Genomic DNA, 12,867 nt, shown 5'->3' with positions numbered 1-12,867 from the left:
ACCACTGCACTGTCAAAGCTTGATATCGAGAGACCATTTGAGTTAATGATGGGTTGGTAACTAGGACCATTTTTTGTTTTTGGCTTAAAAAAAAAAAAAAGTAATAAGATATTAAATACAGATGCAAGTCCCTTACACTATGTATGTGAATTGATCCTTTACAGTATTCCTTACATAACTTCTGGTTGAAGCTCTTCCAATGTTGAATGGGTTTCACTGTAAAAAGGTTTAATGGCAAAATCCTTGGAGAAGTATGGTTCAAAACAAAAGTACTATAGTTGTTTTCTCACAACTTTTTTTGAAACTTAAGACAGGAGTCAAATATGGGTTTCCAATTGCAGTTATCAGGTTTAATTATAATTATATACAAACAGAAACAGTAAATAAATGGTTCTGGCCCCCCTGATCCAGGGGTGTAAGTAAAATGCCATATTTATAGAAATAAAAAAAAAAAAAAAAAATAAAAAAAAACACGCACTTTCTAAGAGAAGTTAAACATTCAATTGAAAGTCCATTCCAGTTTGTGTTGATGAACCTCACTTTAAATATATAAAACTGATCTGCATTTTAAAAACAAAACATTCTTGAAGTTATATTTGATCTTCAAGATGAATATGGTGGAGCAACACTAACATGGCACATGACTCATGTTAGGTCCATGCATTTTGACTGACACAATAAATTAAAGTTTGTACAGTTCACATATTTTGCCAGTAATGTGGATGTGTTTGGAAACTATTCTATACTTCCAGATTCTGTTAACCACTCCAGCCACTTTATTGGTAGCATCACCTTCATTAATAAACATGCATCTGGGATTGAATGAAATGCTTTACATGGGAAGACACAGAAGGCAACTGCTTCATAATTTAAAAAAAAAAAATACTATCTAGTCCATTGCAGTTAAGTGTACAATGACAGCAACTTAAAGAAATTAATGGATTAAAAGGGAAGGCCATTTTTGTTTTAAGAAGTCTGACACTGAACACCTCGCCTCTGGTGATCGTTCTCATCATCATCATGGTAAGCCTCTCCGTTATAATGCCGCCTTCTTTCCTGGGACATGTCAAAATCCTCCAAGTCAGCCTCCTCCATTATCTCAACATCTTCAATGGATTCAGTCTTTTGCCTTTTGGGAAGCAACTTTTCCAACTGGTTCAGTTTATCTAGTGGGACAAAATTTTCGTCTGGAAAGACAACCTAAAAAAAAATATATATATATTTTATATACAAAAACGGCGTTAGACAAGCACACAAGACATCTGTGGATAACTTTGCTTAATCTTATGCTAGAAGATCTTCCACTGAGCTACCTAAAATCTTATAAACCCAATACTGGATGGTGCTGGAATAAAATGCAGACTGAAAACGAACTGGGCTTACCAACCACACAGATGCCAATTAGCTGGGATGTCCCCCCACTTAATGCTGAAAACTTACCTTGAACTGAATGATGAGACGACCCTTTTCATACGGCCTGCGGTATGTAGGCATCCCCTCATTTGGAATGCATTTGAGCTCACCAGGTTTGATTGCCTGACCTACAATATGAACAAAAAATACCTGTCAGTCTGTCATTGGGGGTGGGGGTAAAATGTTACAAAGAAAAAAAATATATATACATACATACATACCTGGATGTGATGTTATAACTATAGTTCTGTTATCAAGTGTCGTGATGAGCTTTTTGAAGCCACAGAGTGACTCTACCAACTGGAGGTCCATGTGCATAAGCAAGTCTTCTCCTTGTCTAGGAAGAAGAAAAAAAAAAAAAGTGGTTTACCTTTTTTCAGAATCAATAACTAATTTGAACATGTTACAGCGTGTAACCATTATTTTTTTTTTTTTACGGCTTCTGAATTTAAGAATATTTTACTAGCGTGAACACAAACCAAGGGGGAAGAAAAAATAAAATGTCATGTTTACCTTGTGTAAACTGGGTGCTCTTTTTGATCCAGGACAATGATTATATCGCCAGGTTCTAACCCTGGTTCCTGATCTCCTTCACCTGCAAATGTGATCTTCTGTCCATCTTTCATACCTAATCATACAAAAGCACATGTTGGTGTAATTTCACAAATGTTTGATCTGGCAGTTTACACTGTCCCACCATGTTATTAGAAATGTCCTGTCCCTTCATTTATCATGTTTGGCGAAACATTTTACAATTGGATTAAGTTCATACCAAAAAGAGCATGCCCAACCATTACAACCTCTCCACAGCTAGAATGATGTAATCAAACCACTCTTGGGTAGGAGGAGCACTTAAAACCACCAAACTGGGTAAAACAGGTCAGGAATCTATGAGAAACATTTCCAAGTGTCAAAGTTCATTCTAGATACACCAGGACAACACGCTGCTTCCCTGAAGCAAAAAAAGGCTTTTGGGCTGCCCTGTGCAATTTTACGATCGAAGGGCCCTTTGTCCACATGCTGGCCCGTGCACGTGCCTTGTCACTGAAGCTGTGTGAAATGACTACGGTACCCTGACACATCATTTGCAAGGATTACATGTTCACAAGAGTTATTTGTCCATGAGCAGCGATTCTGGATCTTTCGTAGCACTGACAGTGCCACAGAACATCATGCTCTTGTGCCAGCAGTTTAGCATCCTGAAGCTAGAGATTGTAAGGAAACAGATCACTATGGATAGACTTAAGTTATAGCTGAAGATACCAATATTGGCAGAACAGTGTTAACCATCACCACTAGTTTTCAAATCAAACATTACAAGATTGCATGACACCAACAACAGATTGTAAGGAGAGCCTGTGTATGAAACACAAGGGAACATTAGTACAAGTAGAGAACCAGTACTATGTATTCCAATCCCCATTTATTTTAGCAGACCATGTTCCTCTCCATATTGCATAGGTGTGCAGTAGAAGTGATCGGATCTGCAAAAGAACCTTGAAAATAACCCTCCTGCTAAAGTTAAAAGCACCTCCCTTTTTTAAAAGTAATGCTTAATCCCTGTTTATTTAGACAAGAATTATAATTATAATGTTAGTGCTAACCTGACTAAATACTGGAACTCCCCCAAACAACCCTGAACTTTAACAATACATGTTATTTTATATAGAACCAAGTGTGTTCCCCTTATGGATTTGCATACTTGTATAGAGCTCCATTTTAAATTACCAGCAACAAAAACCACAGCAAAATGTCACACATATACCTTTGTCAATGTTAACTTCTAGTATCTTCTTTTCCCGCACAATCTTTCTTGCATTGCAGGTCTTGCACTTGTCTTTGGGATTGATGCGCTGTCCCTGACCATGACACCCTGTACAGATTGACTGGATCTGCTGCACCATGCCAGGTCCTATCTGGTGAATGCGCACCTGCATTCCTGTCCCACGACAGCTAGGACAGCACTCCACCGCTCCCTTCCTGCCACCACGCCCTGAGATTTTAAAAAAATTATATATATATATATATATATATATATATATATATATATATATATATATTATATTTTTGTGACAATACAAAAATGTGAGAATTATCAACACTGCTCATCTTACGTGGCAGTCCAAATTTACTTTGATGCAAAAAGTATGTCATTATGATCTTACTCTGATACCATAGGTGGAAGTGACCAATAATCATTTTGACAAACTCCTTGGTCAAAACCATTCTTTTGTACATGCATTTGGGCCATTTTGGACCACTTTCAGAAGCAAGTTAAACTCTAGAAATCACTTCATTTACAACTTGTCATTTTACCAGATAGATCAACCTGATAAATCACACATGAAGCTAGTTAAACAGTTTTTGAAATGTTACTTAAATCTTTTACATGTATGCCCAATTGACAATTTTACTTCAGCTGCAACAATTACACAATCTCTGTAAATACCGGTTCATACAGGTTTTGCTGATACAAATCAAGGACTTTGGCTGACAATTTTCACATGACTAATAACCAAGTTTGACAATTTTCAATGCTGATAACTCAACCAACTGTAAAATATTTTGCATTAACAGTATAACTGTATAATAACAAATCTAAATTACACAGAGTATAGATAAGTTCTACACCAGTAAACTTCCTTATTCAGTAACACTGAGTCACTGGTATTGGCAAGTGTTTCATTTAAAAGCAGTACAACAACTGTTTTAATCAAGTCCTAGAATTTTGTGTCTCTATCATAGGAACCTAACTTTATTAACAGGTGAGGGGACTAATGCTCTTGCCAAGCACAGAGGCAAATGTGTGTATATTTATTTATTTACACACACACATTTTATAACACACAAATACATACATATTACAATTTATATATAATTGTTATTAAGCACTAAGAAACCAAGCAAACCTTACTGTTGAAGTAAGTTTTATTAATTGCAAACCCACAAAATTGGGCAGGCGTTTCAGCATAAGTTAAATATGTACTTAATGAGCATGCATGAATTACAAAATACAAGCAAGTAGCACCAAATGGCACAACCAGTACCACTACACCGAGAATTCCCACAAGTAGTTAAGGAAAGCGTTAAAACAAAGAAAAGCAAGTACTGTTCTTTTGAAGACAAGTACTCCAAGTAAGGCAGTTCAAAATACTGGTTTATCTGAGACTCAATTCTGAAAGCAAATGCAGACTTTTTTGCTGAATAAAACAACATTTCAAAACAGTATAAACTTAGTTTGCCAAGGACCAGTCAAGAATTGTTTCTTGTTTATACCATTAAAATTGTCTTATTCCTCTAATAAACTGTGTCTTTGTGCTTGCTTCTAAATATGGTCCACTGAGTTAGAAGGCAAGGTTTGCCCATAATAAATAACTTAATGTAACTGCTGCTACTGCAACAAAGTCATTTCTTGCTAGTTTTAAAAGTTTTGCCCTTGCTTCAGATGAAACAGATATATCCAGCGGTTAAAAAAGGGGCTTGTTACCAGGAGGTTCCTGGTTCAATCCCGGCGCAGCCACTGACTCACTGTGTGTGACCCTGAGCAAGTCACATAACCTCCTTGTTCTGTCCATCAGATGAGATAAAAATGATGCATAGTTCAAGTCCTAGCATCTGCAAGTTGCTTTGGATAAAAGCGTCTAAGTGACCGATTAATAAGCAAATATGTTAAAATTACCTTACGATTTCAGCAAGACTTGTTGCAAAAGGACTGCAACACTTGTTTTTATACACAAATAAGCTCACTTGACCAAAAGCGTCTTAAACAATGCAAGCAAATTCCTATTTGCTTTGACTGAATGAGTAGTACACAAGCTTCAATATGAAAGCTGAAAATGTATCAAGTTTAATGAAAAAAAAAAAAAAAAAAAAAAAAAAAAAAACAGTAAAGTAAAAACAAGTTTCTGTTATTTTGAAATACCACTGCTTCAGATTATTACCAGTGCTTAATAACAATAACATTTTATGTAGAGCTGGTGCTGAACTTAAACCCAGTCATGGCCCACAGCAACACGAACCTACTAGTTTTTTTAAATTACAAAGTAACCATCTGGTTCTCTGAGCTAGACACAGATCAAGCACACAATGGCAGCCAAAGGAATATGAAGACCTAGTTATATAGGTTAAAATCAGGCCAACTGACAGGGTTGATGGATTCTGCCAAAAACATGGTTATGATAAAATGGACCTACCTTCACATTTATCACAGATCACATTCTTCTGAAGTGCAAGTTTTCTTGTGCACCCATTGTAAAGGTCTTCTAGGGTTACAGACAGCTGATGAATCACATTTTTTCCTATAAAAAACACATTTATGTTTGATAAACCTTCATTCAATATAAAATGTACATCTCAAAATTGGTGGTGCTTCTGGGATTCTTGAAAAACAAGTTACTAGAAAAGTAACGTCTCAGTTTTTAGTTTCATTTAATTAACAAATTATTATAAAAACAGAATACGTACCCGTTCTTTCCCTATGCATTCTTCCACCTCCCCCAAAGAACATATCAAATATGTCCATTGGCGAGCCAAAGCTACTGCCTCCTGTGCCACCATCTTTAATGGCCTGCTCCCCACCACGGTCATACAGCTCTCTCTTTTTGGAATCAGAGAGCACTTCATAGGCCTGGGAAATCTGTTTGAACTGTATAGGGGGCAGAAATGAGAAGGTTAAAGTGATTCATGTTTTCAATTTTCTTGAACATGAATGTGGATGCTGGCAATGTTCCCTCTAATTTTTTTTTGTACTGAGCGGACTACAAACTTCTGAGCACTACTTTTCTGTCAATGGGCACCTTAGTTGAATATTAAATAAGTGACATCATAGTTAATATAAACTGCCCTACTAAACAATGATAGCCAGCAAATGTGATTGACAGTAAATGCAACAAACTCGAATATCAGCAACAAGGCACTACAAATGTTCAAGATTTTAAATTAACTAAGGTTTAACATCATCTGACCACACTTTCCATCCTTTCAGTGCCTTCCTATTAAATTACCAAACCAAAAAGAATAACATCTCACTCACAGTATTATATACGATCAAAAGTGAAATGAAGGAAGCACATAATGCAGTTATCAAAAAGTCCACGTACTACTACTTTTCTGCATTTGTATTATTTTTATTTTAAAATGGTGTTGTAAAGATGTTGCCATCTCTTTGAGTTAAGACAGTAAGGTCACTAGGGACTTGTTTATGTACTAAAAATAAATAAATGCAGTTTATTCCCTTTTTTTTTTTTAAATAAAAAAAAAAATACAGCTTAACTTTAACAGTCATACCTTCCTACCTTTTCTTTCCTTAGTGTTCACTGCTATAACTTAACATGCAGTCCAAATTAATAATAATAAAAAAATGATTTGCAAACAGTCAGTGTTAAGTTTTACACCATGTCGAGATCAGTGGGTGGGCACTGCATGTCTTAAAACTCGATTGGCTATTGCTAGGCAGCTCTTTGTTTCTCTTAACCAACAGGATTTCCTCGATGTCCAAACTGATATACGCAAAGCAGGCGATTGATACCTCTGCGGTGGTGGAGCATTTATATCCAGAAAATAAATAAGAGGAGTGCTGAGCGTGAGATTTTATGAAGTGAGCGTGTGCGGTGCTGCGTGGCCTGAAGTTTTTGGTGCGCAGCACCCGCCAGATTTCTGTGCAGCTGCGTGTGCGTGCTGCTTAGAGGGAACACTGGATGCTGGCTGTACTAGGTAAAGAGACAGATTACCCAAGAATGTTTACACTAGTGCAAAGCTTTCACCACCACATGAACAACAAGTTTCAAAATCAGAAGCCAACTAGGCCAACGTGAAGGCGCTGGAACAAATTTATAGTGGGGGTGCTGAATGGTTTTAAAAAAATAAATAAATAAAAAATTCCCCAATAGTCAGTCCCTGCCAAATCCCCCACATCAGTGAAGACAAGGATTTATTTGTACTAATCTGATAAGAAATGTAGTGCTCCCCCTTGATGATTACACTATGTAACACAATTTTTGTCCCTGGGTAGTAAGTGTTATTTCCTAATTGCTTATGCCTCAAAAGTATAGAAAATGGCTATTATTCCCCACAAACTTTGCTTTTGTGACCAGGACAGTGATATTTCAAAACATCACTATTTCCAATGGGAAAATGGGCAAATGTGTGTCTTTTCATTCACATAAAGTCAGAATTAAGTTAGAATTACTGTATTTACAGTATAATCGTAAATCTCGAAAAACTACTCGCTTCTAAATCTTTTGTAGTCATTTTTGTATTACTTTAATATAAATACATGTTAATTTGGATTCATATGTTGTTTTTTCTGACTTTATGTGAATGAAAAGACACACATTTGCCCATTTTCCCATTGGAAATAGTGATATTTTGAAATATCACTGTCCTGGTCACAAAAGCAAAGTTTCTGGGGAATAACAGCCATTTTCTATACTTTTGAGGCATAAGCAATTAGGAAATAACACTTACTACCCAGGAACAAAAAAAAAAAAAAAAAAAAAAAAATGGTTACACTGTGTTATTAAAAGTGAACACAAATAACGCAGCCATAGTACTCACCTTTTCACCTTCATTGGGATTCTTGTCTGGGTGATATTTTAGAGCCAGTTTCCTGTAGGCTTTCTTCAGTTCATCTGCACTTACATTGGGTTTGACACCCAACACGTCATAGTATTCAGTTTCCTTCACCATTTTCGCTTTAGAGTCTACAGTCTACAAACAGAAATAAGGGTTGCATTATTGTCAGTTGTATTACTTGCAATGAAATACATTTTTGGTAAGCTAAGACTAATACGGGGTTCTCCCCAGGAATTCTGTACAGCCAGGCAGCAGAATATTATAGCTACAAGCACTTAATGGAAAACTAAGCTTGCCTTACCTTAAATATATAATACAACAAAGAATTTGAATAGTGTGTTGTCTTTCATTGACCATCTGGCTTGCGCTTTATGTTCAACATTTTCATTACTGTTTTTTTTTATTATGGTAAATTAGGATTTGCCTGGGGAAAGATAATATAGGGTTATTGCAGTTCACAAAAAAAAAGGTAAACTTTTCACTTTTAGCTTAGTTATTGAGCTTATTGCTTCATTTAAACTGTTTTCTGTAAGTTTTTTTGCTGTTCTACATTTTTTTTTTTTTTAATGCAACTGAAATTAACCTTTTATTTATTTATTTATTTATTTTTTTTTTAACAGTACTGACACGTTTGGTCACCATCATAACTGTTGCATGAAACCGCAGTGTAATAATCCAGCACCGCTGCACTAAAGCATTTGTGTGTCAGCTGACAAGGGTTCAGCTGATATCCCATCATGCCTTTCTTCTTAAAGGCATACAGCCTCTATAAAATGAACCCCCAATACCTCTCAAAAGCATCTGGGTACATATTGTTACGATCTCACAACAAAAGGAAGAGGCTCTTTTTTTTGGTGCATATATATAGCTATGTATTATATATCACCTTACAGTACACATGTGACAAGAAACTCACTTAATGGTAACACCCGAAAATAACCTTAACTTTTTTTTTTTTTTTTTTTTTTTTTTAATAAAAAGTAGCCAGCGCAAATATAGTATTAGGCGGTGGATTGCGTCGATCACAGGCTTATTTCGGCCCCCTGCACTCATTGTCACTTTTTGTTTTGAAAAGGTTTTTTTCTTTTTTTTTTTTAAAGCACTCATTTAACATTTTAGTCTCTCGAAGTGCCTATGATTGGTTAAAATGTTGTCAAGACGTAACACAGCGGTCATGTGGTTCCAAGATTGTTTTTATTTTTCACCCAGCAACACGCAACTGATCTAGTCTGCTAGAAGCGTAATCAATCCTTGTTAAAGGAACAGTAGCATCTGCAAGATAGGTGGATCAGGTTTTTTAAGCCGGGCAGCGACTGCCAATTTGCCGGGAGGCCCGTCTGGCTGAAAAGGCCTGGGGAGAACCCTGTAATATTTTACTGTATGGCAACCCTCCCCAGTTATATTATTCAAGGTTCAAAGATTATGGCTGACCATTCAAATATACAGACAGGTGCAACTTAATGTACATTTATGGCCAAAAGTTTTGCATCACCCAACAGAATTAAATCATTTTGCTTCATAAAATCAAATGAAACCTACTGAATAATGTTAAGTTGTTCAATTACATACCACTTTGTAGTTTTCCCATATACTTTAAAAAAACAAATTTTTTAAAATGGTAACATTTTAAAAGTTGTGCTATATGATATTGAAGGCCATTTGAAAGTGTTATATTAAAACATCAGAAGCTAATGCTACAATGTTAAATTATATATATATATATATATATATATATATATTATATATATATATATATATATATATATATATATATATATATATATATAAAATCTCAATCCTAAAAATACTAGGGGATACAAAACTTTTGCCCATAGCTGTAGGTCATATGTGTATGTTCAATGTACTCTTATATCATACATTTAAAACCAAAGTAGAGCACCAGTAATTGATTTAGAGTTAACAGAATCTTTAACACACACAATTAACTGATGTTTTGGGGATAAATAACATTACAGAACAGTTTGATTTCTTTCTCAATTTCAAACTGTGTTTTCATTTGAATATTAGTTACATAACCAGTTGTTATTGGGCAACAAACACATCTTCAACGGAGCATAATGCCTCCTATTATCAAAGGCTACACCGAAGAGAAGAATACAGTACTATGCTACACTACACTCATATGAGGCGGAGTCAACTAAGACTTTCTTTATCTAAAGCGGGCAGGCGGGTCACGTGTGTAGCACCTACGTATGGTAATCAGTGTCAGAGTAATAAATGTGCAGTTTATGTGTTGTCTAAATGAACTACACGTCACTCAAAATAACCCCCACCCCCTTAAAAAAAAAACGAACATTATAAACCGTCTTATTCGTCAGCTTTTGCAGTTGCGGTTAACATCAGATCACAACCAAGTCTATGATAATGAGAATTACACCTGGTTCCTTTGGATAGGGTCTCGTTTTCCTTGTGAAAATGACGCAGTTTACTGGAATACGAGGCTTACGGCTGCGTCTGGCAAGGTTTCGATGTCCGCGGTTTTCCCGCGGTATTGGGCTACTTTTAAAAGCCAGTCGCTGATATCATTTGTTTTGCCTACTTTGCATGCTTCTGCAGATGTTGGCGCTTTTATATTTGTTTATAGGCATGTTCCAGTCAAACCAAATAAAACAAATTAAGACATTATGAGCATACAACACTATATTCTCGTAATTCATATATTCCAAAGCAGGCCCCCCTTTGTCTACTCACACAGCTTCTGTGAGACAGTTTATTGCATCAGCTCAAATCACACCCGGAATTTAAGGCCAGCATTGTCTTTTTTTTAAATGTTATTTAACGTTATTTAACTTTTATTTATTGCTATTAGTTTAAAATGAATATGTGTGTCCAGGTTTATACTAAAGTATGGCATTTTAAAGCACTTCAGAATTCCCTAAAATGCAGGAAGTTACATAATTGTGTCGTGCCCCCCGTCCCCCGCACCCCCACCTCGTGGACTTTTGCTTCAGGTTATGCCATTGTAGGTTTGTTAATAATCTACATGGTTATCCTTGTGGACCATTTTATTACATGAGGAAAACACTAAAAAGTTGACCAAAAATACTCTAAGTTGTGCCACTCTTGCTGCCCCCCCCCCCGTGCTAATTTCCAGAATCGCCATTTACTGGGTTATACATTTGTGTAAATTTACGTGACACGTTTTTGGCTACTCCTGGGCTTTTTTAAAATCAGCTTTTTGGGCTGTTTTCGATTGAGCTTTTGGCTACAGACGTCATACAGATCTGACAACCCTGGCGTCAGGGGCCATTAGCACGACACTAAAGAACAAAGCAGATCTCGAACGTTCAGCAGGGACAGTAAAACATTTAAGACGGTACTCTAGACATTTCTAGAACAAAAACGTAATACATAAAAGGGAAAATGATTGATAATGCCGCCCAAATCCATCAGAAACATCACATTCAATATAACATCAGTCACGCAAGGATTATTTTTCACATTTGGAACAGAAGAAAATATATAATCATCTTTTATAATAGAAATAAATCTCAACAAATAAAATATCCCGTATGAATCGATAGATACACTGGCATATACTTTAAGGTTACATAGCAGCATATCAAGGCTAGTAAATATTAGTCTGTAACGCCACACAAAAGCGTAAATAATTATTTAAAAAAAAAAAAACACGTTATTATACACTGGTTAATTGTTTAATCTAACCACTTTCCGTACTTACATTAAAAAATGTAATCTCCTCTCAGCAACTTCAGCCTTCCAGAACCTTCTGGTTGGTTTCGGCAATCGGCGTCCGGCTTTTTGTATCAAACCTGTGACGTTGCATATAGAAGTGCCGCCCATAAAGTAAAATTTGCCATACGTAAAAAAAAAAAAATATATATATATATATATATAAAAAAATAGTCCTGCAGTTGCTTGAAAAAACAGTAAACTTCCGATAAATAGCGCTGTTAAGCTGTAGTGACGCCCAGTCATTCGCCACTGTGTAACAATTTCCTTTCTGCAATACTAACAGTGTGGTACACATTATTTTGATCATTTTAAATTGGAAACAAATTGTACCAAGTGTGACACCTAAAGCAGTGGTTTTCAAATGTTTTTTGTTTGTTTGTTTTTTTATATATATAATATATAATTTATGTCACAACACTTTGTGACTGACAAACTGCTGGTTTAGGACAGAATACCAAACAGCAGGCCTAATTCTTAAAACTTTTATCTCTTTGATGCACAGAATCAAAAGACAGTATTTAGTGAACTCTTTGGAAACTATTTCTAGTCTACAAAGTTATAAATAATCCAAAATAGTCAGTGCTGTAAATGTTTACCACGTTGCCATTTACTTCCAATTTTTGCATACATATGTGAAATGGTTACAATACCAAAAACATTAACATTTTGACTAGGCCTACACACAACACTAGCGCGTACTCAGACCAGTTCACATCAGTTCACGTGAATCGGTCATATCAATGAACACACTGACATTTATTTATTTATTTATTTATTTATTTATTTATTTTTTTAAAATAAAGTAATAGTCCGAATCTGATACGTTTGGGGGGGGGGGGGCCGCAAAGTTTACTATTTAGAAGCATTTCAGGACAAATTTTCCTTGGCAAAAATGTTTGTTTTAAATATTTCGATTTAGTTTGCCATTTACCATATGGAATTTATACAAATTATTGAGCTTTTTATAGTTATTTGTAGGAAGTGCACAATCAACCGTGAAACTATAGACATGAAGATTGACAAATATGTTTATAATGATAGAAATAAAATGATGAGATTAGGCTATCTGTACAATATTTTATTATTTTTTATAATAAAAAACAAACTGTAAATCATTGTGTTAATTTATTTATTAATTTTTTAGTGTCCTGGCTGGTATGAATG

General features: G+C 35.5%; 1 protein-coding gene across 2 annotated transcripts; it reads right to left on the bottom strand.

The window, feature by feature from the left end:
* Nucleotides 1-324: 324 nt before the first annotated feature.
* LOC121321598 (dnaJ homolog subfamily A member 1-like) lies at nt 325-11,790 on the bottom strand. Of its 2 annotated transcripts, XM_041260613.1 has the most exons (10): nt 11,690-11,782; nt 8,288-8,410; nt 7,969-8,121; nt 5,878-6,058; nt 5,607-5,711; nt 3,179-3,406; nt 1,927-2,041; nt 1,635-1,750; nt 1,441-1,541; nt 325-1,200 (listed from the first exon to the last, which is right to left on the bottom strand). In XM_041260613.1, exons 3-10 carry the CDS (start codon nt 8,098-8,100, stop codon nt 967-969), a joined length of 1,212 nt encoding a protein of 403 aa, XP_041116547.1. In that variant the 5' UTR covers nt 8,101-8,121; nt 8,288-8,410; nt 11,690-11,782; the 3' UTR covers nt 325-966. The 2 variants fall into 2 exon arrangements, with proteins under 2 accessions (XP_041116547.1, XP_041116540.1); XM_041260606.1 differs by lacking the exon at nt 8,288-8,410 and having other exon boundaries at nt 11,690-11,790.
* Nucleotides 11,791-12,867: the final 1,077 nt, after the last annotated feature.

The sequence above is a fragment of the Polyodon spathula genome, chromosome 1 (genome assembly GCF_017654505.1).
Source record: "Polyodon spathula isolate WHYD16114869_AA chromosome 1, ASM1765450v1, whole genome shotgun sequence".
Classification (NCBI taxonomy): Eukaryota; Metazoa; Chordata; class Actinopteri; order Acipenseriformes; family Polyodontidae; genus Polyodon; species Polyodon spathula.
Note: the sequence above shows the minus strand (reverse complement) of the source record. Positions and strands in the feature narration are given on the sequence as shown.

What these genes read in the sequence shown, in the direction of transcription:
- LOC121321598 (XM_041260606.1), bottom strand. Translation starts at nt 8,100, where the DNA reads ATGGTGAAGGAAACTGAATACTATGACGTGTTGGGTGTCAAACCCAAT. An exon ending in GATCTGTGATAAATGTGAAG is followed by an intron (nt 3,407 to 5,606) that starts GTAGGTCCATTT and finishes TTAAAATCTCAG; the next exon opens with GGCGTGGTGGCAGGAAGGGA. An exon ending in GAGCACCCAGTTTACACAAG is followed by an intron (nt 1,751 to 1,926) that starts GTAAACATGACA and finishes TCTTCTTCCTAG; the next exon opens with ACAAGGAGAAGACTTGCTTA.